General features: G+C 45.5%; 1 protein-coding gene across 4 annotated transcripts in view; it reads right to left on the minus strand.

Moving 5' to 3' along the window:
- The window catches only part of cacnb4a (calcium channel, voltage-dependent, beta 4a subunit), a 205,431-nt gene that overhangs the window by 65,637 nt on the left and 115,508 nt on the right, over positions 1-24,286 (minus strand). For 3 of the 4 annotated variants that reach the window (XM_078552569.1, XM_078552565.1, XM_078552568.1), the window contains exons 5-6: positions 3,860-3,936; positions 3,191-3,210 (exon numbers count right to left, since the gene is read on the minus strand). In XM_078552569.1, the coding sequence (XP_078408695.1) occupies positions 3,191-3,210; positions 3,860-3,936 (97 nt within the window). The remainder of the gene's footprint in view (positions 1-3,190; positions 3,211-3,859; positions 3,937-24,286) is intronic. The other variant, XM_078552567.1, reaches the window with a different exon arrangement.

Raw genomic sequence — 24,286 nt, forward strand, 5'->3', positions numbered from 1 at the left:
TCTGCACGGTGCCCTCCGCCTACTTGCAGTGGGACTCCTCCAAGCTCCTTGACAGTGACAGCAGGTCAGCCAGTGCACTAGACATCTTAGTGTGCATGTCCATTCAGTGGTCTCCTGTATGCTACCCCAGTGCGATCCTCGTCGGAGTCCTCCACAGCAGAACTCACCACCGGTGAGCCAGAAAATGAACCTTGACCCCTTGGCTGGTTGCAGCTCACTCATGTCCACATGACTCACTAGCTGTTGATTCCCAACTCTATACTAGCCTCCAAAGTCCCTTCAGTGCCAGTATCTGAGCTGGTGGCTGCAAGTGACGGGATTTCTTCATCAGCGCTATGCAGCTGCTTCCTCTATTACTGCAGGGACTGCTGTAGCTGGATAGGCAGCAGGTCCTGGTGTCTGAAATTGGAACTCAGAAGGGAATGAGGGACGTTTGGCGGGGGGGAGGGGGGGGGAGCGTTGGGAAGCAAGAGGTCCATGGTCACACCATCAGCAACTTGGACATCAGGCCAGGTAGCAGGATGAGTTTGTGCTGAGAGTTGAGAAAGGGGAAAAGGCAGGAAGATGCCATCTGCCTCAATGGTTTCACTGACATCAAATGTCAAGGGGTCTGTCACAGCCAACACCATGATGTGGAGAAGCGTTACTTTTGTACGGTTCAAGAGATGCAGGCATCTTTGTCCTACACCTGTTCTGCCCTGGTCCCTTCCATTGTGTACCACCTTGTCCTGCAAGAGGGCAGAATGTCAGTGGTTGTGTTTGGGTGATGTGCCTGCCATAGCTGAACAGCTTAAGGTATTTGCAGGCAGCGAGAGGTGGGCTCGAGACTGGCAGAGTTGGTAGGCGTGTGAGGGTGAGGTGGAGTTTTGAGATGTTGGGAACGAGTCCTGAATGCCAGGGAGTGTTGCTGTGTGAGTGATGATGTGGTGAATTGAGCAGAGTGAGAGGCTGGTGGGGTGGTGGATATGAGATGCCATGTGAAGATACATGCATTGACATGGGCGTGTGGTCATTAGACTTCTTGTGACATTGCTGCCAGGTTCTCAGGCTCTGACTCCAGGAGTTAACCTTTCTGGTCGCCTTCTCCCACTCTCTTCTGAGGTTGGTCCTTGAGGATCCATGGCACCGTTTCTCCTACCTATCTGCAGCATTAATGTCTCTAGCACTCCATACATCACTACGGATCCATTTGGCTGCCCTGGTGTTCACTTTGCAAGAATTTAAATTGCAGCCTCTTTCTGTGCAGTTTCCCTTTAAGATGCAGCGTGCCTTTATGAAGAGTAGGATGGCTGTACCATGTGGTCTGCAAACAACATTGCTAGGGCCTCTTGTTGTGTCTAGAGCTCGTTGTCAGCTTGAAGAGCAGAGAGCAACACTGGAGGTGCTCCAGCTAGCTCCGCACTCATTCGGATGAAGTGGGTACACGCAGTTTGTGTGTTGCCCACCTCGATCTCAACGGGCATGGGAAGTTCTCAAATTGTGATCCTCATACTCAAAAAACAGGACTATCCAATTTCTAGCCCTACTCCCGCCCTGGAGGGAAAAGTTAATCCTAACTAGCTTCTCAATTTCCTTCACTACCATGAAAGGGTTGCGAGAAACGATTCTATAAAAACCCAAAATTGTAACACTCTCTTTTCTTGATGCTTACAGCCATGGGTACAAAAATTGAAGACAATTCAGCAAAAATATGAAAGCAAAAATTCTGGCTTAAATTCAGCCTCAAGCCAGTGGACATTCTGTCAACTGATACCTGCTGTCACAAAGACACTTACCAGATATATGCGAGTCTATCAGAATTTGCAAATATTCCTTTCTTGGGCAACAATTAATATAGAAGCAACATTGACGTGACCAAGTCATGCAATACTCTACAACATGTGGGTAACTATGTTCATAGGAATATTAATTCTGTCACTGCTAGTTATGTAATTTGACTTTGTGGCAGTTTTATCTCATATTTAATTTTCAGAGAATCCATTGTTTGGTTAAAATAATTACATTAGTTGCACCCAAATGTCACATAATACAGTAACTTATGTACTAGCTCAGGAATAACCGGCATCAGACTAGTCACTCACACATTGGTGTCTCACTAAATGAGGCTGAATGATGCCTTTTTTTTGGTTCTTTTAGTAGTGTCTTAGTGGATTATAAAATATTACATATGTAAAGCCACAAAATGTAGCACAAAACCAACACTGCTGTCCTAAGATTATTGTAGCAATTTTAACCCGGAGGCTGGGCAGAGTTACATTAGTCCATGGGACTCACCCACCAAGGCTACGCTGTCTTCCCACAGGTTCTGAGTTTAACCTGCTCTCCTGAAGGGCACCTGAAATCTGTGATGCCCTTCTTTAAATATGCAAATTGAGCTCTAATATTGTCATTCGGGCCATACTGCTATTTTAACCAGTGATTTGTAGGGAAGCCTTTGTGATTTTCTGACCAGGCCAACAAAGTGAGAAGAGGAATCAGGGCAAAAAAATAGAAGGCCCCAACACTCAAGTTGTTTCAATTTTTTAACTCTCCCCATGAGATCCAGCAGAGTCCTCCAGGCCCTGCAGGGAAGTTTAAGCCTCCCAAGCCAGATCCACTCCCCTCCCCCAAATGGCAAGGCCCTCCTGAACCCTCTCTCTGAGACTTACTGGAGTCCTGAGGAATATCCCTTCTATCCATGTGCTCCCATTATGCCACTTCCCATCGGATTTGGGCATGAACCTGACCTAGGCTATGCCTAGGAATTGAAGTCTCCCAGGCCTCATGATGCCCATTTCAGGTCAGTTCTTTGCCCGCCTTGGCCCTCATTCACCCGACTCCCATCATATCTTCAGATCAGTGCTTTATTTCCTAGATATCGCCAGATGACTGGCCATGACTTTCTCGGTCCTGTTAATCTATGTTCCTGTCAATATGATTCAGTCTTTGCTAAAAAAGCATTTTAGAAATGGCCAGAAAGCAAAACATGCATCAAAAGAAGTTCTAAATTTGATGAAAAGTCTGTGACAGATGTGTAGAAAATAGACCAACCTCGATTCATTTCAACAGGTTTACAATCTAATGCTGTAGAAAACACACTCATCTCTCATTATTACAATGGAGTGAATTAGACAACCTCACTGCTGGACTGACACAGGACTACCTATGTTGATAGCCATGAAAACAGCAACAGGATGGAAAACACACTCACCACTTTTTGCTTCTGTTTTGCTGCAAAGGGAAAAAAAACATGTTTTAAGAACAAATGCTCTAGTCCTGGATATCACTATACGCAAATTCAGTTGCATCAAATCTTAAGCATTTGATCATTTAAGGTCATTCCAGCTGTCAAAATCTGCATAATGTGAAATTAAATTCATTGTGTAATAATTGCAAATAATTATATTGCAGAAACTATGCACAGAATGTTTTTATATTATACATACATATATTTGGGTTGTGCTATCTTTCTGTAGCAAACTCAATGATATAAAATTCAACAAGGCAGAATAACAAGACATGATGCAATGACACTGCAGTTTAAATCAGACAAGCTTGGCACCCACTTTGGACTGGATCTACTTCCAGTCACATTTCCTGTACTGAATAGCATCCTTACATCAATAAAACAGTAAGAAACTCATTATATAAACATACAAGAGTTCTTAGGGTTCAGAACACACTGATAAACCGCTTGAGTTTCACTCTCATGGTTTATGACATTTTCTGAACTCCGTAATGTGTTACTTACTCTGCCATGCAATGCACACAGTGATCAGGTATTCTTGGAATACCCTAAAATACCTACAGAGTTAAAGTCAGTTGAGCAATTGCAAGTCGAATACTCCAGGTGTGATTTAAATAGCAAGAACAAATTCACCTGCAGAAGGGGAGGGAGAACGCCACGTACCAGACACCATATCACCGAGGCTGGAAGAAGAGTTCCCACTGGACTTCCTAATAAAAAAAATATTAAGGGAGAGTGAGTAACAGTGAAGAATGTTACTGGCTGTTCAGTTCACATGGACACAATCAATTATCAGAAAATATACATTTATCTGGATCATCTAACAGGCCTATCAAGTCTCACTCATTTACAGCAAGGCTCACTCATTTTGGTTAAAAAGTGTATCCTACTTTTATGTAGCTTGCTCTTAAAAGATAAATAGGTGCTGCATTTATAAGGGTTTGTGATCATCTTGCTCCTAAATAGGTCCCGATTGATCACAACTCCAGAGGTGTGAAGTGTCACCATTTTGGCATTGACTGATTTTTAACAAAATTATCTTAGAAAGTTAGAATCAGGATATTCACAAAACAAACTCTCGAGCCCAAAGCCTAAAAAACGAAGCTCTCTATGAATTGGAATCAGAGAATACAAAGTTAATACTATTCTGCTGCCTCCCTCAATAACATATGGAAGTTCTAAACTAGAATAAAATAATCAATGGTATGCACCAACAATCATATTAAGTCAGAGCTAATTAGAAATATATCCTTCAAAAATTTGTAGGTACATGGGGAAAGGGGTTAGCGGTACTAACTGGATTGCTCTCTGAAAGAGCTGGGGGAGACTCGATGGGCCCAATGTTCTCCTTCTGTTCTGTACCATCATATGATCCTATGAGAGCAGTTATTATGAAATTAATAGCTATTGCTAATTTCCACAGGTATAGCAAGAGCTCCAGGAAAAGGAGAGTGCCAACTCCATCATAACTTCACTGGACAAAAGGGTGATGATGATTCAATAGTTCTTGATAGATTTTCACAGAATCACAGTGCAGAAGAGGCCCTTCGGCCCATCGAGTCTGCACCGACACGTGAGAAACACCTGACCTACCTACTTAGTCCCATTTACCAGCACTTGGCCCATAGCCTTGAATGTTATGACGCGCCAAGTGCTCATCCAGGTACTTTTTAAAGGATGTGAGGCAACCCGCCCCCACCACCCTCCCAGGCAGCGCATTCCACACCGTCACCACCCTCTGGGTAAAAAAGTTTTTCCTCACATCCCCCCTAAACCTCCTGCCCCTCACCTTGAACTAATGCTGCCTTGTGACTGACCCTTCAACTAAGGGGAACAGTTGCTCCCTATCCACCCTGTCCATGCCCCTCATAATCTTGTACACCTTCAATTCAACAGAAGCAACTTATACCAATATATCCCAAAACGTGTAAAAGCAGTCACCAGCATCAAAGCAAATCTCAAGCTACGATTATGCCTCTTGTCCCACACCCAGCCTAGTTTTGGATCTGGTGACAACCTTAAACATCCATTCATTGAAATGAAGTGCTGGAAATCGGGCTAAGGCTTTCCATTACAAAAACAATCACCCAAAACAGACAGGCTTATAAATAGTTGAACCTCAACTGCTTGCCAGTGACTAACCAACTGAGGAAGCACCAGTCAGAAATTAGAACTTAAAGCTGACAGCAGTGCAATCATTCATCAAAGTTCACTCAAGCATTCTGTGAGGACTTCTACCTGCCTGAGCTGTGCAAGCTGTATAGTCTGTCAGTGAGGAATTAATCCAGCAAAAACATCCATGAAGCTGTCCGGGAGTTGTAAAAACCCAACTGGTTCACTGTCCTTTAGGGAAGGAAACTTGCCAAACTTGACTCAGTCCGGCGTATGTGTGACTCCACCTGCATATCACTGTGGTTGACTCTTAGCTGCTCTCTAAACTGGTCTAACAAGGAATTAGTTGCACCAAACCACAAGTAATGACCCAAGAAGGCAACCCACCACCCCGTTCTCCGGGCAACTAGCGATGGGCAATGAATGCCAACCTTGCCAGTGATGTTCACATCCCAAGAATGGATATGTAAAAAAAATACTGAGAGAGATCATCCTTTTCTTTTATACAGAAAATAAATCATATTGTTTCATGTGGGAACTAAAGAAAAAAAAAATGTTCTGCAAGTTTAATGATGTGAGTTAATGATGCAGAACTGTAGAATCATAAAGCATTTCCTAATTGTTCTTATAATAAGATTTGGAACAACAAGCTAGAGACCAGCATCATTTCCTTCCTTTTTTTTAGGTTGTACTGGACCTTAGCAATGTATTGGCATTTGCTCAAAACAACAAAGGGGAAGATTTGATGAGGCCTGTCATGTACAATTATTCCACATTCATCCCTGTTGAGGCAGGCAGGCAGCAGGCAAAATTTGTATTGCCTGTTCAGCAACATGATTGTAGGGTGGAGCTCAGCGCAAAACACACCCCTGATTGGCTACAGGGGGCCTAGCAGTGTGCGTGGCTAACACGTATTGCGTTCAGCTTGCACTTCTTGAAGGCGGTCTGCTCCTCTTAAAGGGGAAGTGCACTCAAGCTACAGCAGCTCCTGGAACAGTCTCAGGAAGGCTTTGATGGAAGAAGGAAAACTGGTAATGGAGCAACAGGCCAGAGAAAGGGCTCCCAGGTTCTTGGATAGCATGCTGGCAGTCGTAGTGATGGAAGTGGAAAGGAGGAGAGAGGTGATGTTTCCTTAAGGGGCCAGGAGTCCTTGATGGATGCCCCGTGAAGGGAATGGGTGAGGGTGACCATGGGGGTCAATTCCTGGCGTCGGGCCCCAAGGGCTTGGCTGCAGTGCTGAACATGTTCAATGCCCTCTGTCACCTCCCCAATGAGTGCCTGCTCCCGCTTGGAAGAATCTGTTGGCATTGGAATCGAAGGTCATGTGACCTTTAAGGACACTGGCAGCACAGTCGTCGCCCAGCTGTGCGGCTGCAGGTCTGGTTGAAGGAGTTGGCACAGTTCAATGGCCACCTCCTTGGTGCATTGTAGCCACCTCAGACATTGTTCTTGGCTGAATTAGAGGTAGGAGCAGTGCTCGCTAAAGACTACTGATGGATAGGACCTTCTATTGAACTCCTTCCTCCTCCTCATGCAGGCAGCTTTCCCTCTTTGCTGTTTGTGTTCCATCTCCAAGTCATGCTGTAGCCCAGGGAAAGTGCAACCCCCATTTACTGACAGCAGGCTATCTCACGACAGGACTTCCAACTCCTCTGACCTCCTTTGTCCAAGTCCAGAATCACTCTCTTGTGAATCCAAAAACTTTACCAAGCTCCTCCAATAAGACACAGCACAGTACTTCCACTCACTCTGCAGCAGAAAAACAAAGTCAAAAACACCTCACTTGGAAGCCAGGGCGATCCCTCATGGAGCTGAACACATGTTAAATTGGAAGTGACTAAGTGAGGACATTAACAGGACTCGCGAGGTTCAAAACAGCAGTTTGTGCTTCCAGTCAGGGTTAGGTGCTGTTTGACGACAGGATGCACCCACTCTGTATGCACAGTGTGCCAGTGCAAACACGCTTACAGTCAGGGTGCCTCACACAGGCTGTACTGAAAGCAGTCCAGCTGATACTTGAGGTTTCAGGCTTCCAGAGCACTGGCACCAGTGACGAGTATGGGGCTGAATTTTGAGGCGCCCATAACGTAAACAGCAGGTTGGCTTTCCCTGTTGCTGGGCTGAGGTGCAGTACTGAGAGAGAAATAGAGGCTGCCTGTTTCCATCCATTTGGTGCAAGCTGTGGCTTAGTGGTCGCACACTTGGTTCTGTCAGGAGGCTGAGAGTTCAAATCCCACTCCAGGGACTTGAATGCATAACCTAGGCCAGGGCTGTCCAGCCTTTATCTTCAGGGGGCCATATTTACATAATTTCCTCACTCAAGGGGCCAACGAGCAAATTTCAGAAAGATAAGCAGTGGGATTTTCCACCCCCCTCCCCCGCGATCTTCCAGTCCCGCCGCAAGTCAATGGGCTTCTGGCTGGGGCGTCGCCTCACCCTCGGGGGGTCCCACCCCACGACGAGGCTGGAAAATCCCAGCCAAGGTCAGGCATAACAATTTTTTAAAAAGCTGAGGTTATAGGGAAAGAAACAATTGCTGAGCAAAAGTACAACAATTTCATAGAAATACATTGTTAAGTTAATAAAGGGTAATTAATAAAAATGCCCAGAGTGTGAGAGGGTCAGAGTGTGTGTGTCTGGCTCACTCCCAGTGCCAGGTTGCTCACTCACTCACCCTCACCCACTGTGAGTGGGTGCGTGTGTATGTGTGTTGGTGTGTGCTAGTGAGAGTGAAACCGGAAACTGGGCACAAGGCAGCTCACACTCAGTCTCTCGTGCACACATACACTCTCTCACTCCCACACACACACTCTCACTCACGCTCCCACGCACACACACACACTCTCACTAACTCACTCCCACACACACATTCACAGACACACACTCTCACTCCCACACACACACTCACAGACACACTCTCTCAATCCCACACACACTCACAGACACACTCTCTCAATCCCACACCCACTCACAGACACACCCTCACTCCCACACACACACTCACAGACACACTCTCTCACTCCCACCCACACACTCACACGCACAGACACACTCTCTCACTCCCACACACACTCACAGACACACTCTCACTCTCGCACACACACTCACAGACACACTCTCTCACTCCCGCACACACACGCACAGACACACTCTCTCACTCCCACACACACACGCACAGACACACTCTCTCACTCCCACACACTCACAGACACACTCTCACTCCCACCCACAAACACACACACACAGGCACATTCTCTCACTCCCACACACACTCACAGACTCACTCTCACTCACTCACTCACTCCCACATACCTTGGCATTACTTCCTCCCCAGTCTTGCCAAAAGTTTGACCTCCCCTAGCTGCCAAAACTTCACCTTCCCTGGCGCCCAACGTACCTGGCTACACGCCATCCAGCCCCGCCATTGCTCGTCTCCCCGGGATTCAGCCCTGTCGTTGCTCGTCTCCCCGTGCTCCAGCCCCGCCGTTGCTCGTCTCCCCGTGCTCCAGCCCCGCCGTTGCTCGTCTCCCCGTGCTCCAGCCCTGCCGTTGCTCGTCTCCCCGTGCTCCAGCCCCGCCGTTGCTCGTCTCCCCGGGATCCAGCCCTGCCGTTGCTCGTCTCCCCGTGCTCCAGCCCCGCCGTTGCTCGTCTCCCCGTGCTCCAGCCCCGCCGTTGCTCGTCTCCCCGTGCTCCAGCCCCGCCGTTGCTCGTCTCCCCGTGCTCCAGCCCCGCCGTTGCTCGTCTCCCCGGGATCCAGCCCTGCCGTTGCTCGTCTCCCCGGGATCCAGCCCTGCCGTTGCTTGTCTCCCCGGGATCCAGCCCTGCCGTTGCTTGTCTCCCCGGGATCCAGCCCTGCCGTTGCTTGTCTCCCCGGGATCCAGCCCTGCCGTTGCTTGTCTCCCCGGGATCCAGCCCTGCCGTTGCTCGTCTCCCCGGGATCCAGCCCTGCCGTTGCTCGTCTCCCCGTGATTCAGCCCTGCCGTTGCTTGGCTTTCCTCAGTCCGACATCCTTCAGCACACTCACCAACGCTGGTGTTCACTGCTCGTCCAATCAGAGACCGTTTCTCTCCCTGATTTGCTGCTGATAGGTTCACTAGTGAGCAGCAGCAAACACGGGAGAGAAGCGGCCTGTGATTGGAGAGGCAGCCCCAAGCACAATCTTCCATTGAAACGCGCCTGTTTGACCGGAATTTTGAAAACTGGCTCCGGGGGCCACACAGGGACTTTGCGGGCCGGATGCAGTCCGCGGCATTATGTTGGACAAGCCTGGTCTAGGCTGACCCTCCGGTGCAATACTGAGGGCGTGCTGCACTGTCAAAGGTGCCCTCTTTTGAGAAAACATTAAACTGAGGCCCCAACTTCCCCCTCAGGTGGACGTAAAAGATCTGATGGCACTATTTTGAAGGAGAGGATGGGTGTTTACCCCCAGTGTCTTGAGCAATATTTATCCCTCACCCAACAGCACTAAAACAGATTACCTGGTCATTATCACATTGCTCTTTGTGGGAGTTTGCTGTGTGCAAATTGGCTGCTACCTTTCCTACATTACAACAGTGACTACACTTTAAAAGTACTTCCTTGGTTGTGAAGTGCATTAGCATGCCATGCAGTTGTGAAAGGTGCTATATAAATGCAAGTCTTTCTCAAATTTTCAAAATGGTTACACCGGGTGGGATCGTCTGGACCCACCAGGCGTTGGGATTTACCAGTCTTTTGACTGGCTCTCCGCATCTGCTGTGGGGGAAGCCGCCATGTCGGGGCTGGAAATTCCCGCCCATTACCTGTGTCCCACAGCTCACTGACTCTAGGGACTGAAAATGTCTTTGTTCCATACCTGGCTGCCACATTCTACAGTGCAGATAGCAATGAGCTGTCTGCAATCCTTTCTGCATGGACAACTCTCTTTGCAAGTTCTTCTGATACCAAGCACCATGTACAGTTGAGAAGATGTCCTTCCCCACCCACTGTATTTGTGAAACTGAGAAGGCCAGTGGAAGGTGTAAAGGAGCAGCCGATATATGATTCCCCTGTCAATCTTCCCTCCCAGCCAATCAGATGAGAAATAAATTTGGACCGTGCTCCAGTGCTTCTCTGGAGCAGCACAACTGAGACTAGGAACTCGACAGGACAGGACTGTGATTAACAACGCCACAGGGCAGGACTGAGCTCCACAGAAATGCACATCACTAATAAATTACAGGGAGGGAAAGTATTTATCTTGTGTGGAAAGCCTGCAGCAAAACTTGCACCACTCTTACAATTTACAGTTGAACAAATGAGTAAAATTTTAAGTTTGTCAGGCGGTATTTTTAGTAAAACAATGTTTTAAAATCAGGCCCTAGTCTGGTTACTTGTACAGTTTCACCATGTTGTGTTTTTTCCCCCAACGGAGTAACATTTACTTTCTCAAATTACAGCCCAGATTCACCTTGCCTGCTTTGGACAGGCATTTCTAACAGTGCTTAAAAAAAATGAGAGCTGCTTGCTCTACCAAAAAGATTCTCGAAAGGATCTGTTTCTCTTGCCTTTTTCTCCACAGTAAGGATGACTCAGCCTTGACATAGCAATTTTTGGAGTCTGAAAGCATTAAAATGCATGGTCTCACCTAATTATTGCATGATATGTGTGTTACTCACATTAACATGCACCAAAGTATAAAAATATTGAAGTTCAATTAATCATGAAATTCTTGCTTAATGTGCCGCAGCATCAGAAAATCTTATAACACAGAAGAACTGAGGCTATTCAGCCCATCACACCTGTACTGGTGCTTTGAAAGGCCGATCCAGTTTAGTCCCCCCACCCACTAAACCAGGAAATTAGACCCCTTCAAGTACATGTCCTTTTAAAAGGTACAATGACATCTGATTCCACCACACTTTCAGACAGTGTGTGCCCAATCTTAACAATCCTCTATGTGGAGGGATTTCTCCTTACTTTCCCTCCAGTTCTTTCAACAATTAATTTAAACCTATGATCTGTGGTTACAAATCCAGTTAACAAAGGAAACAACTTTTCCCTACTTGATCTATCAAAACCCCTCGTAATTTTGAATACCTGTTTCCCATCAACTTTCTCTGCTCCGAGGAAAACAATCCCAACTTCTCTAATCTCTTCAACAAAGTTGGAGTGCCATACTCTTGGTATCAGCCGATCATCAGTAAAGCGATGGAAGCAGTCATCAACAGTGCTATCAAGCAGCACTTGCTTAGCAATAATCTGCGCACTGACGCTCAATTTGAATTCCGTCAGGGTAATTCAGCTCCTGACCTCATTAAAGCCTTGGTTCAAATGTGGACATAAGTGCTGAATTCCAGAGAAGAGGTGAGAGTGACAGCCCTTGACATCAAGGCAGCATTTGTCCAAGTGTGGCATCAAGGAGCCCAAGCAAAACTGGAGTCAATGGGAATCAGGGGGAAAATTCTCCACTGGTTGGAGTCATATCTAGCACAAAGGAAGATGATTGTGGTTGTTGGAGATCAATCACCTCATTTCCAGGACATCACTGAAGGAGTTCCTCAGGGTAGTGTCCTAGGTCCAACCATCTTCAGCTGCTTCATCAATGACCTTCCTTTCATCGTAAGGTCAGAAGTGGGGATGATCGCTGATGATTGCACAATGTTCAGCACCATTTGTGACTCCTCCGATGCTGAAGCAGTCCATGTCCAAATGCAGCAAGACCTGGACAATATCCAGCCTTGGGCTGACAAGTGGCAAGTAACATTCACGCCACACAAGTGCCAGGCAATGACCAGCTCCAACAAGAGAGAATGTAACCATCAACCCTTGACATTCAATGACATAAACACCAGTGCATTTCCCACCATCAACATCCTGGGGGTTACCATTGACCAGAAACTGAACTGGACTAGCCATATAAATACTGTGGCTACAAGAGCAGGTCTGAGGCTAGGCATCCTGTGGCGATTAATCACTTCCTGACTCCCCAAAGATGTCCACCATCTACAAGGCACAAGTCAGGAGTGTGATGGAATATTCTCCAGTTGCCTAGATGAGTACAGCTCCCACAACACTCAAGAAGCTCGACACCATCCAGGACAAAGCAGCCCACTTCAGTGGCACCCCATTCACAAACATTCACTCCCTCCAACACCGATGCATAGTGGCAGCGGTGTGTACCATCTGCAAGATGCACTGCAGGAACTCACCAAGGCTCCTTAGAGAGCACCTTCCAAAACCACGATTATTACCATCTGAAAGGACAAGGGCAGCAGACACATGGGAACACCACCACCTGGAAGATCCCCTCCAAGCCACTCACTACCCTGATTTGGAAATATATCGCCGTTACTTCACCATCATTGGGTCAAAATCCTGGAACTTCATCCCTAATGGCACTGTGGGTGTACCTACAACACATGGACTGCAGCTGTTCAAGAAGGCAGCTCACCTCCACCTTCTCAAGGTCAATTTGGGATGGGCAATAAATGCTGGCCTAGCCAGCAACATCCACATCCTATAGATGAATAAAAGCAAAAGAAAATCCTCATAAACCTCCTCTGTACCCTCTCCAGGACTTTGTCACCCATCTTAAAGGGTGGTGCCCAGAATAGCATGCAATATTCTAGCTAAGGTCTAACCTGATATTTATAAAAGTCAAGCATTAACACCCCTTGCTTTTGTATCCAATACCCCTTTTACAATACAGAAGTGTGTGCTGAGATTGGTCTTCGGCCTTTAGTGTCAGTCATACGACAATGCTCTTCATGTCACAAAGCTCAAAACAATACAAACAAGAAGAGTTAATATTTGTACTAAATTCGGAAAATCACTCATGCAATTTATCCAATTTTACCACCATGCCCAAAGCAATCAAGGCAACTCAGAAGTTTGAGGACGGAGAGGTACTAATGTAGACCTGTTCCTTACATGGATCGGGCCTCAATGAAGTCCCAAAATGATTAAATCTATATGTACTTCAGTGCCTGTAAGGTCAGAATTGTGTATTGGTTTGTAATTTTAATATGAATTTAACTCAACTTTACTCCTCTTTTAAAATCCTGTCCACCACTTCTCTGTTACCTGCTGAATTTGCCTGTTTTTGTTTTTACATGATTGTTACATGTTTCCATGTTTTTAACCTGATTACTTAGTCTAGATGTTATAGATATATTAATTTTTTTGCTGTAGGTACACTGTAATTCAGCCTTTTGGGCCATAATTAATACATTACAAAGCCAGGTATCCTTTACACTCTCTTAACCACCTTAACAACTTGCCCTGCTACCTTCAAACGTTTGTGAATGTGTATCAGAGTCCCTCTGTTCTTGCACAGCTCTCAGAACAGAACCATTTTAGATGAAATTGTTTCTCCCAAAAGGCATCATTTCACCCTTATCCACATTCAACAGTATTTATTTATTTCACCAGTCTGTCTATGTCCTCTTGAAGTCTGCTAATATCATGCACACTATTTAATACACTGCCAAGTTTTCTACGGGTCGTAAGCTTCATAATTGTGATCCCTATACCCAAGTCCAGGTCATATGTATAGAACAAGATAAGTACTGGTCCAGGGAGCTCTGCCTTTGAACATCCCACATTTCCTGCTTAAGGGAATGTGCTTGACTTGTACTTGCACAGTGAGTATCCAAGCCTTCAATCAAACACTTACAACTGATAAAAATATCCAAGGGGTTAAATAATGCTGGCCAATTTTCTTCTCATTTTCTCCTTCTAAAGTAATGTTTCGCCGTCTGCTTTCATCTAGTTCCATCTCTACCATTGTTTTATTTCTTACAGTAACGAGGCTAAATTGGATGGCGAGTCATTTAAAGTGGCACTTTACCCTGGTGTGGATTGAAAGAATCACATTTCCAAACCGCAGACACATCCATTCCAGTGATATTTGTTAGCAGATTATGAGAAAGCAGGCATTCATCCACATTTTGTTGAAACAGGGATTTCATCTCTCCCCACTCGACACTTATGGGACATCATTAGATAGCCCCAGAAATCGTACACAAGGATGACAACATCTATTTACCTGACTGAAATGATGCAGGCAGCACACAAATGCTGTGTTGGGCGCTAATCATAACGATTGTGGTGTGCAGCCTAATGCACCTTCTGAAACGCCAATTCATCCTCAACCTGCATTAAGTTATGGTGTACAAGCTGCAACCATACACCTCTTGCTTTCCCACCTCTTCCCTCACCCCAACACTCCCATTGTGTGATAATGCTTTCAGATACCCCAAAACAGCTGCCTGGCCAGAGGTGCCTGAGGCTAAAGACAAGGAGAGCAGCTTGAGGAACACCATCATTATCTGACACATGCAGCCACCAGCTCAGATACTTGCACAGTGGGTACTTCAATGGTTGGTAGAGAGGTGGGATCAACACATGCTGAGTCATCAAGCATGAATGGGCTGCAACTAGGCCGGGGTCCCCAGGGTATGGGTCACTGTGATGAGAGATGTATAGTTTTATATTTTTGTAATTATGTTTTCTGTGTAGAAAGTGGTGGGTGTGTGTGTGTGTCCAGAGTTAACAAAACAAGGGGGCTACTCGAGACAGGTTGCCTGGGAGGACTAAGAGATGAAAGGTTAAAGGTGTTAGGTTTGTGTATTTGTAATGAGAGGTTATGGTGGGTTTGAGTGACAAGTAAATAGGTCGGATCTGAAACTTGCATTTTGAGACAGGTGGGGAAATTGACTTTTCAGCTGTAGAAGTTCAAAAGAGAGTTCAAAGGTAATAAGGAACATTTGCATCTTACAGGGGTTCCATGAATAAACAGGGGAAGGTATATTAAATGTTATTGAGCTGAAAGCAGAGGCAAAATAGAAAACATTAAAGGTTTTTATATTTGGGGAAATGGAGTTACAATGAGGTTAGAGGACAATGGAACCTGAGATGTAAGGGGAAAAAGATATTTAAGGAAAGGGTTGTTTAACTGTTGGGAGTTGCTGTGGGGGAACCCACTGAGGGCCAGATTCTTTGTGTGTGAGCTGCTGAGAAACTGTGAAGGTTTTGAATTGGAAGTAGCCACCCAGTGTTAAGCCAGGAGAGTATTTGTTTTCGGAAACAGTATGTTTCTGACCCTCCTTTTGGAATTCCGCATCAGACTGGAAGTGTCTGAAAAGTCATGATGTGAACTGTTAGTAAAGTGACAACAATTCCTTCACTTGGGTAATACTTACTGGATTTTTATGCTTAAAAATCTAGAAGGGATTTTTTGCCAGAAAGGTAGTTTTGGTGTACTTTTGACCTGGTGAAAGGTGTACTTTTGATCTGTTCTGTAACAGGTCTTTTGACCTGTTTTGAGTGTTCTGTAAGGCTGTTTTAACTGTGTAACTTTTATCTTGTGTGATTAAGTTTTTTTTTAAATAAATCTTTAATTTTTAAAAAATTCTATAGTTGTTACTGGAGTTCTATGCTTTTGAGGTCAGTTGCTCTTCCTCTTCATTTTCACAATAAAAAAAGGCTTTATGATCAGCGAGACAGACTTCACTCTGGGGTCTGGCTTGCTCAGCGATAACATCAGCTGTGGTCGTAACAGTCACACATGAGTTCAGCTACAGAGGACTCAGATGGGTAATATTTCACTGAGCGGCATACAGAAAAAGGCTGATAGGCATGCACATATGGCATAATTAGCAGGCTTGCCAGAGAGCATGTTGTCACTATCAAGAAGCATAGAAGAGTCCGGCTCCAACTCAGGGCTTCAGGTAGTGCTTGGAGCTCTTCCTTACCAGTGTGGAAATGGTGGTCAACCCCATGAGAACATTTGAAGACCTAACCATGCAGCATCTGAGAGCCGATGTCTCAGTTTCCATTGCAGCACAAGCAGAAGCCACCCAACATCTAAATACTGCAGTGTAAGCTCAGACTGAAATCAAGAAATCTCTGCTGGTCTAGTTTGGTGTCATGCAGGCTCAGTTAAAGTTGTATGGAATGGCTGTTTTGTGATTTATTTTGTTTCTGGGTTTTGGCCAGCAGAGTGCTGTGATGACCCATGGTAGAGGGATGGAAAGGTGGGGGCATTGTGGAGCAATGAAGACTTGATGACCGGCTCTCGGACAGCCCATCCAAAGTGATGATGTCCAGGATGCCTCCTTCTCCCCCTCCTCCTCTTCCTGGGGTGGTTGCGAAGCCCTGCTGGCAAGGGCTGCACCCTCGTTTCCCTAGTATAACTATTCAAGCGTTTCTGTTGATTTTGATATCCATTGCAAGTTTATTTGCCTACTCCTTTTTGGAACTCTTACTATCCGTTTTGTCACCCTTTTTTGCCGTTCTTGAAGGAAAGGAGCTGGAATCCTACCTGAAGAAGATTGGAATTTTTAAGGACTTTGTGGTTGGAATTGGTGCCACGTAGGCTGAGTGGGCTACCTGATAAATCTGTGAGATCTATCTTTGTTGTAGCCGCTATTTAATGTGTGATATATAACTTATATTGACCATGATTTGCTCGTTTATTCATATGTAATTTATGTTAATTTTGGTTTGATTGTTAAAGTACAAGTTATAAAAAGATGGAACCTTGTCCATTGGGTTTTCGTTGGGGTTGTTTGGGAAATTTGGTTCTTTTGGCTTGTTGGTCTTCACGGGCATCACAGCAATAGTCAGAGTCCAAGCACAGGTATGGACTGTTAAACAGTCTACGGCAAGCTCCTTGTAGTGTAAGTGTCTCATAATGTAATTAATTCATGGGAAATGGGGAAAGTTTAACCTGGCTGGTATTGTAAATTGATAACATGGGCTGTCGATAAAAGCAGGTGACTTTCCAGCAGCGGGGAGGGAGGTGTTACATGTCAAAGAAATGTGTAAACTCCCAATCATTCACATCCTGTGTTTGAAATGGTGTGAATGAATTGTTACGCACTATGTATGATTTGACACAGTGGGATATAAATAGCACATTTTGATTTGGATTCAAGAGTGCTTCCTCTGACTCACCCATGCAGATAAAACAGCTACATCTGAGCACCTTCATTTCTCACTACCATTTATTATAAGTGAATATTTGCTTCACTTAGGCCAAGCACACAGTATTGACAGGTAGCAAAAGACCAAGTGGTCCCACACAATGATGGTTGGAACATTAAGACTCTGCACTCCTACCACCCCCTCTCCTCTCCCCCCAACAAGCAGCCATACATTCTCCTGGCAGAAGCAAATAAAAAAGAGCAAAAGCCCACGACCAATAAGGGAAAGAATATTCTGGAAAGATCCTCTCTGATCCTCTCAGGCATTCAGAAGCGATCCAGGACCCAACATGGACCAAGTGTGCATAACGTTAGAGCCAGAAGTAACTTTAGAGGGGTACGAGGCTGGGAGAAGATCCTGCCTTTGAAAGAGTTCAATTCTCTGGCTTTTGTCTGGAGTTGGGGTCCTGCAGCCACCCACATAGTAATTTGATGCTGTGTTATATGCCAAGCACAGGTACATTAGATCTGTGACAAATATTATAACATCTAGCCATGAGAGATATTCCCGCAGTATGTACCACCATGAGCTTTCAATAATATATGGTCTCAGTTGTGTCGTGTGCTCTTTAAGCATGAGAAATTCAGACGTCTTGTCCCAGAAACATGATAAAGAGCTGCATGGAGGAGTAATCTACTCCATATATTTTTGTAGCAGGGAATGTGACAGATAGGACAATGCTGCAAGGTGCTCCAACTGCTTCCAAGTGACTAAGGGCGGAATCATCCCAGATTTGCAATGGCGGGTTTTCATGCCATATCGTCCCAAGCCACCGCATTACTTATACATTCCCGGGAAACACGCCGTTTCCATGGTGGGCGGGCTCTCATTCGCCTGCCACGCCATCACCTCGCTGCTTCATCACGCCAGGCACCATATTTAAAGTCCAACCGTGTTCACACATCTCAGTGTCTCCAGCCTAAACTACTGCAGGGAAGATGTCCACGAAAGGCAAAAAAGACTGCAGCCCCCAGCTTTAGTGACACGTCACTGGAACGCCTTTTGGATGCCGTGGAGGCTCGCCGCGATGTCCTCTACCCCAGCTCTGTTCGCAGGATGGGCAGTGGCGTGCCCAACCAGGCTTGGGAGGTGGTGGCAGTGGTGGTCAGTGCCAATGCTGCACAGAAGAGGTTTACCATCCAGTGCAGAAAGAGGATGAATGATCTCGTCCGTGCCACCAGGGTAAGGCAACCATCTCATCACTCTAAGCTCACACACTCACAAGCCCACCACACATTCACTGGCATCTCACTCACTGCCAGCTCAAGGGATATCACCACTCACTCTCTCACACACACCCTCACATCTCCATCTGGACTCATCTCCCCTGGAGTCAGCATCCTCAGCCCTCACCATCTTGAGGGCACTTGCACAGATCAACATGTGCCCCCACACACACACCCTGGGTTACCCTCCTTCCCCAGTACCGACCTCATCTTGCAGCTTCTTCCCTTGCCTGAGGCCACTTCTCCCCCTTCCCCAAGCAAAACCTAGCCCTGCAGCCATTGAAAAGCCACCCACATATGGCTGATCTGGTAGGTAGAGACCTGATGTGAGCCTCCCTAAAAATGATGTGGTGCTGTCTGTGAAGCTTGGTGCTGATGACTGCGAGTGCTGACCGAAGGCAAACAAACCTTGAAGTTCTGAACAAAGTGCAGCCCACCAGGTGCACGTCCCTTATGTGTTGTTGTGAAACACGTCAGCATGTTTCCCTGATGACATGGGTGGACGCTTCCGATGGGCATGTCTAACAATGATATGCAGATGTATTACAATGAGGTTCCCGATGTCCGATGCCAGAGAACGCAGACCACCATTGGCGAGCTGAGCGGATGATCACGAACTGGTTTCATGCCATCATGAAATCGATTGCACCACATTGTCCGCTCACGCCATCAAACATGCCCACGTCAGCGGGCACAGAAAACCCTGGCCTAAGTATTTAAAGAAAGTAGGCCTCTCAGTGGACATCTTTGAGGGGATGCTGCAACATGTGTATGGGAAATCTTCTACATTATTCATATGGAGCCCAGTAGGACAAGGTGCGTCTTCTCAAACAGCCTGATTAACACCTAAAAGGACAAGGGCAGCAGATACATGGGAACACCACTACCTTCAAGTTCCCCTCCAAGTCACTCACCATCCTGACTTGGAAATATTTCACCATTCCTTACAAATTTTTCCTCTTCGGATAATGATCCAACTCTTTTGAAAGTGGGGCATTTTCAGGGTGGCAACCAGTATCTAGTGGAGTGCCACAGGGATCAGTGCTAGGGCCACAATATATATTAATGACTTGGATGAGGGAAGTGAATGTACTATCGCCAAGTTTGTGGATGACACAAAAATAGGTGGGAAGGCAAGTGGTGAGGATGACACAAAGAGTCTACAGAGGGATATGGACAGGTTAAGTGAGTGGGCAAAAACTTGGCAGATGGAATATAATGTGGGAAAATGTGAGGTTATGCACTTTGGCAGGAAGAATAGAAGAGCTGAATATTATTTAATTGGAGAAAGACTGCAGAAATCTACAACACAGACAGATTTGGGGATCCTCGTGCATGAATCACAAAAAGCTAGCATACAAGTTCAGCAGGTAATAGAGAAGGCAAATGGAATGTTGGCCTTTATTTCAAAGGGAATGGAGTATAAAAAGAGGGAAGTCTTGCTAAAACTATACAAGGCACTAGTTAGACCACACCTAGAATACTGTGAACAGTTTTGGTCCCCTTATCTAAGGAAAGATATACTGGCATTGGAGGCAGTCCAGAGAAGGTTCATTAGGTTCATTCCGGGTATGGAGGGATTTTCTTATGAGGAGAGGTTGAGTAGATTGGGCCTGTACTCACTGGAGTTTAGAAGGATGAGAGGCGACCTTATTGAAACATATAAGATTTTTAGGGGGCTTGACAGGGTAGATGCTGAGAGGTTGTTTTCCCTTGTAGGAGAGTCTAGGACTAGAGGGCATAATCTCAGAGTAAGGGGTTGCCCATTTAAGACAGAGATGAGGAGGAATTTCTTCTCTCAGAGGGTAGTGGATTGGTGGAATTCTTTACCACAGAGGTCTGTAGAGGCTGGGTTGTTAAGTATATTCAAGGCTGAGATAGATAGATTTTTAATCAGTAAGGGAATCAAGGGTTATGGGGAAAAGGCAGGAAAGTGGAGCTGAGGATTATCAGATCAGCCATGATCTCACTGAATGGCGCAGCAGACTCGATGGGTTGAATGGCCTATTTCTGCTCTGTCTTATGGTCTTAAAGCTACAATTGACTCAGCCTCCACCACAATCATACAGTGCATTCGAGATCCAAATCATTCACTGCGTAAAATGTTCTTCCTCATGTCGGCATTCCTTCTTTTACCAATCAAATTAAGTCAGCGTCCTCTGGTCCTCAATCCTTCCATCAATGGGAACAGGTTCTCCCTATCTACTCTGTCCAGACCCCAAGTACCTCCACCAAATTTCCCCTCAACTTTCTCTTCTCCAATAAGAACAGGCCTTGCTCCACCAATTTATATACATAACTGAAGTTCCTCATCCTTGGTAACATTCTCAAAAAGAATTTTTCTGCACCCTTTCTAATCCAATCCATTCTAAAGTGTTGTGGCCAGAACAAGACGCAATGCTCTAGTTGGTGATGAACCAGTGTTTTTTTTTACAGGTTTATCATATATTCTTTGCTTTGTACTCGATGCCCCATTTATAAAGCCTAGGATCCCCTCTGCTTTCTTTATCACTTTCTCAACCTTCCCTGCCACCTTCAATGATTTGTGTCCATATAGCTCCAGGTCTCTTTGTTCCTGCAGTCCCACCTTAGAACTGTAACCTTTATTTTATATTGTCTCTCCCCATTCTTCCTAGCAAAATCAGTCACCTCAAACTTTCCTGCTTTAAATTTCATCTGTCACTTGTCCACCATTCCACCAACCTGTTTATGTTTTTTTGAAGTTTAATACTATCCTCCTCACAACTCTTCAAGTTTCATGTCATCTGTAAATTTTGAAATTGTGCCTTGCACACTAAAGCCTAAGTCGTTAATACAAATCAGGAAAAGGAGGGATCCTAACACCGATCCCTGGGAACTCCACGATAAACCTTCCTCCAGTCCGAAGAACAACTCGGTTTCCTGTCACTCAACCAATTTTGTATCCGTGTTGCTACTGTCCCTTTGATACCATGGGCTCTAACTTTGATCACAAGGCTGTTGTGCGGTACTGTATCAAATGCCTTTGGAAGTCTATGCATACCACATCAACCTTATTATCCTCATCTGCCCTCTATTACTTCATCAAAAAACTTACGCATGTTAGCTAAACCTGATTTGCCCTTGAAAAATGTGTGTTGTCTTTTCTTAATTAACTCGCATTTGCCCGAGCGCCTATTAATTTTTTCTTGAATTATCATTTCTAAAAGCTTCCTCAACACCAAAATTAACCTGACTGGCTTGTGATTGTTGGGCTTATTCATGCACCCTTCTTGGAACAAGAATAGAAAGCCTGCAAGATTGGTAGCTTTTAGGTTGTCGGCATTGCTTCCGACAAAAAGCTTCCATTATGTTTCTCTTTCTCATCAACTGAGGAATCCTGCCCACCTGTTTTCGGCTAAGTCAGATCTATTTCACACACTTCTGCTCTCACTTTCAGAGCCATGATTGGGTTCCCCCTGTCCTCATCTTCTGCCCTACCAGTCTCTGTATTCAATGGATCATCCGCTGCCATTTCCATCACTTCCAGCATGTCCATAGAGCATATCTAAGAATCCTTGGACATAGAGGCAGCATCATTTTGGTGAGTCAATGATTTCAAATGGTCATTATGAGAATGTCAATTGATCAAATTTGGAAATGCTTTTCCACAGAGAGTGGTTGAGGCAGAGACAATTACTTTGTCTAAATGAAAAGTGGATAAATATTTGAAGTACAGAAATTTTCAGGGCTTTGGGGAGAATGCGTGCAATGGGATTAGTTTTGAATTGCTTTAACAAAGAGCTGGCACAGACACAATAATGACATCGATGATGACAACATTGTGAAATGGGCAGTGAGGCACAGAGTTTGTGGCAACAGACTGAATGGTCAGCTTCCCTGCTGTAAACTTCCATTGTGCTATGATCCATTTAGGGGAGATAGTGCCGTAGCACTAATGTCACTGGACTATTAAACTAGAAGCCACGGCTAATGCCATGGGGACATGGGTTTAACTCCCACCATGGCAGCTGGCGGGATTTAAATTCAGTTAATTTAAAAAATGGAATTAAAAGCTAGTCTCAGTATTGGTGTCATGAAATTACCAACAATTGTTGTAAAAACCCATCTGTTTCATGAATGTCTTTCAGGGAAGGAAATCTGCCATCCTTAACTGGTCTGGCCTACATGTGACTCCAGATCCAAAGCAATGTGGTTGACTCTTGACTGCCCTCTGTAATAGCCTAGCAAGCCACTCAGTCGAAGGGCAATTAGGGATGGGCATTGCCCTTATTATTGGTCTTGTCTATTTCCCATAAATTTTTTAAAATTCCAGGAAAGTTTTGAATCTCTTACATCCACCCAAGTTGGCAGATAGGGCACTGGTTTAATGCCTCAACCAAAAGATGGCATCCCTGACATTGCAGCACTCAATCAATACTGCACTGGAGTGTCAGCCTAGATTTTGCACTGATGTTTCTAGAGTGAGACTTGAGCCCACAGCCTTCTGACTCAGGACACCTGACATACCCACTGAGGCAACACCCTTCTCCAAAGGACGAAAATGTTACAATACATAGGATTTTTTAAAGATCGACCTTAACTCTGTCAGAGGATGGAGTTAAGGCATATGGTTGGGACAGAACAGCGGGAGGTTAACTCAACATGTGGCACATGCTGTACTTGATCTGGAAATGCAAGCTCATAGTACCCAAAATGGGAAAGTTTTACTATTTCACAGCACTGACATCCTTGACTTTGACAATCACAAAAGCAAGAAGAAAACCAGAATCTCATTCAGTGCCATGCACGATGCAGCAATTGTGTGGAACACCCTCATCAGCCTGTAAGCAGCACCACAAAAGAGCCAAGGCATAAGTACAACATCCGGAATGATACTTGGAAAGAAACTGAAAACTTATGAGTGATTATCAGGCAATGACCTCAATTCAATGTTCATATGAATTTTGGAAAAATGCTTAAACTTTTTCCTGTTAAATTTCCAATACCATCTGAATTTATGGTGGGATTATGATCTCTGCCACTAAAGGTGGGCATAGGTAGTGCTTTTGCCCCAGTTTGTCAGTCTGTCTATAAACAATATATCTCAAATACTAATGGACGGATTTCAATAAAAACTTGGCACACAGGCAGGGTATGGCCAAAGGAAGAATTGATTCGTTTTTGGCAAAGATGCCATGGGGGTTGGGTGAAGGAGCATAGCCTGACATGGAGGGGAAGAGGGACCATGTTTTGACGGGGGCGGGGGGGGGGGGGGGTGGATGGTGGACAGGGGGCGCATGAGGTGGCACAAGTTGGCATGGATGGGTCATTTGGGAGTGTGGGGGTTGAGGAGGTGTGAAGGGTGAGGCCTTAGAAGGCTGTTCTTTGTTTTGCTATCATTATTACAACTTGATCAAAGTCCTACAGCACCGAGGCAGGCCTTTTAGACAGCCCACCTCAGCGCCTGGCAGCCCAAGGCAGCCTCTGGGGAGGCTCTTTCCGGGGAGGCGGGCCCAAATCCAATTAGCGCCCGTACCACCCCCGTAATGAAAATCCCATCTTTGCTGCTATTGTCTCTTGAGGTAGGCGGGCCGAGGCGGGAAACTTCCCGACTCCCACTACCTCCCTCTAAGATGAAAGTCCAACCCAATATCTCTGCAATATTTTCTTAGATATTCACCGTAAGGTGGTAAAGCTCCTCTGCAGACCACAACCGTCATTCGATCAGAGTTTCCTCCAGCACTTGTAGCACGCCCCCTCCACAGGCACCAACCACGATAGTGCAAGCTAGATCGTTCACAACAAAGCTAAC

This window comes from Cetorhinus maximus, chromosome 11, assembly GCF_964194155.1.
Source record: "Cetorhinus maximus chromosome 11, sCetMax3.hap1.1, whole genome shotgun sequence".
NCBI classification, from domain to species: domain Eukaryota; kingdom Metazoa; phylum Chordata; class Chondrichthyes; order Lamniformes; family Cetorhinidae; genus Cetorhinus; species Cetorhinus maximus.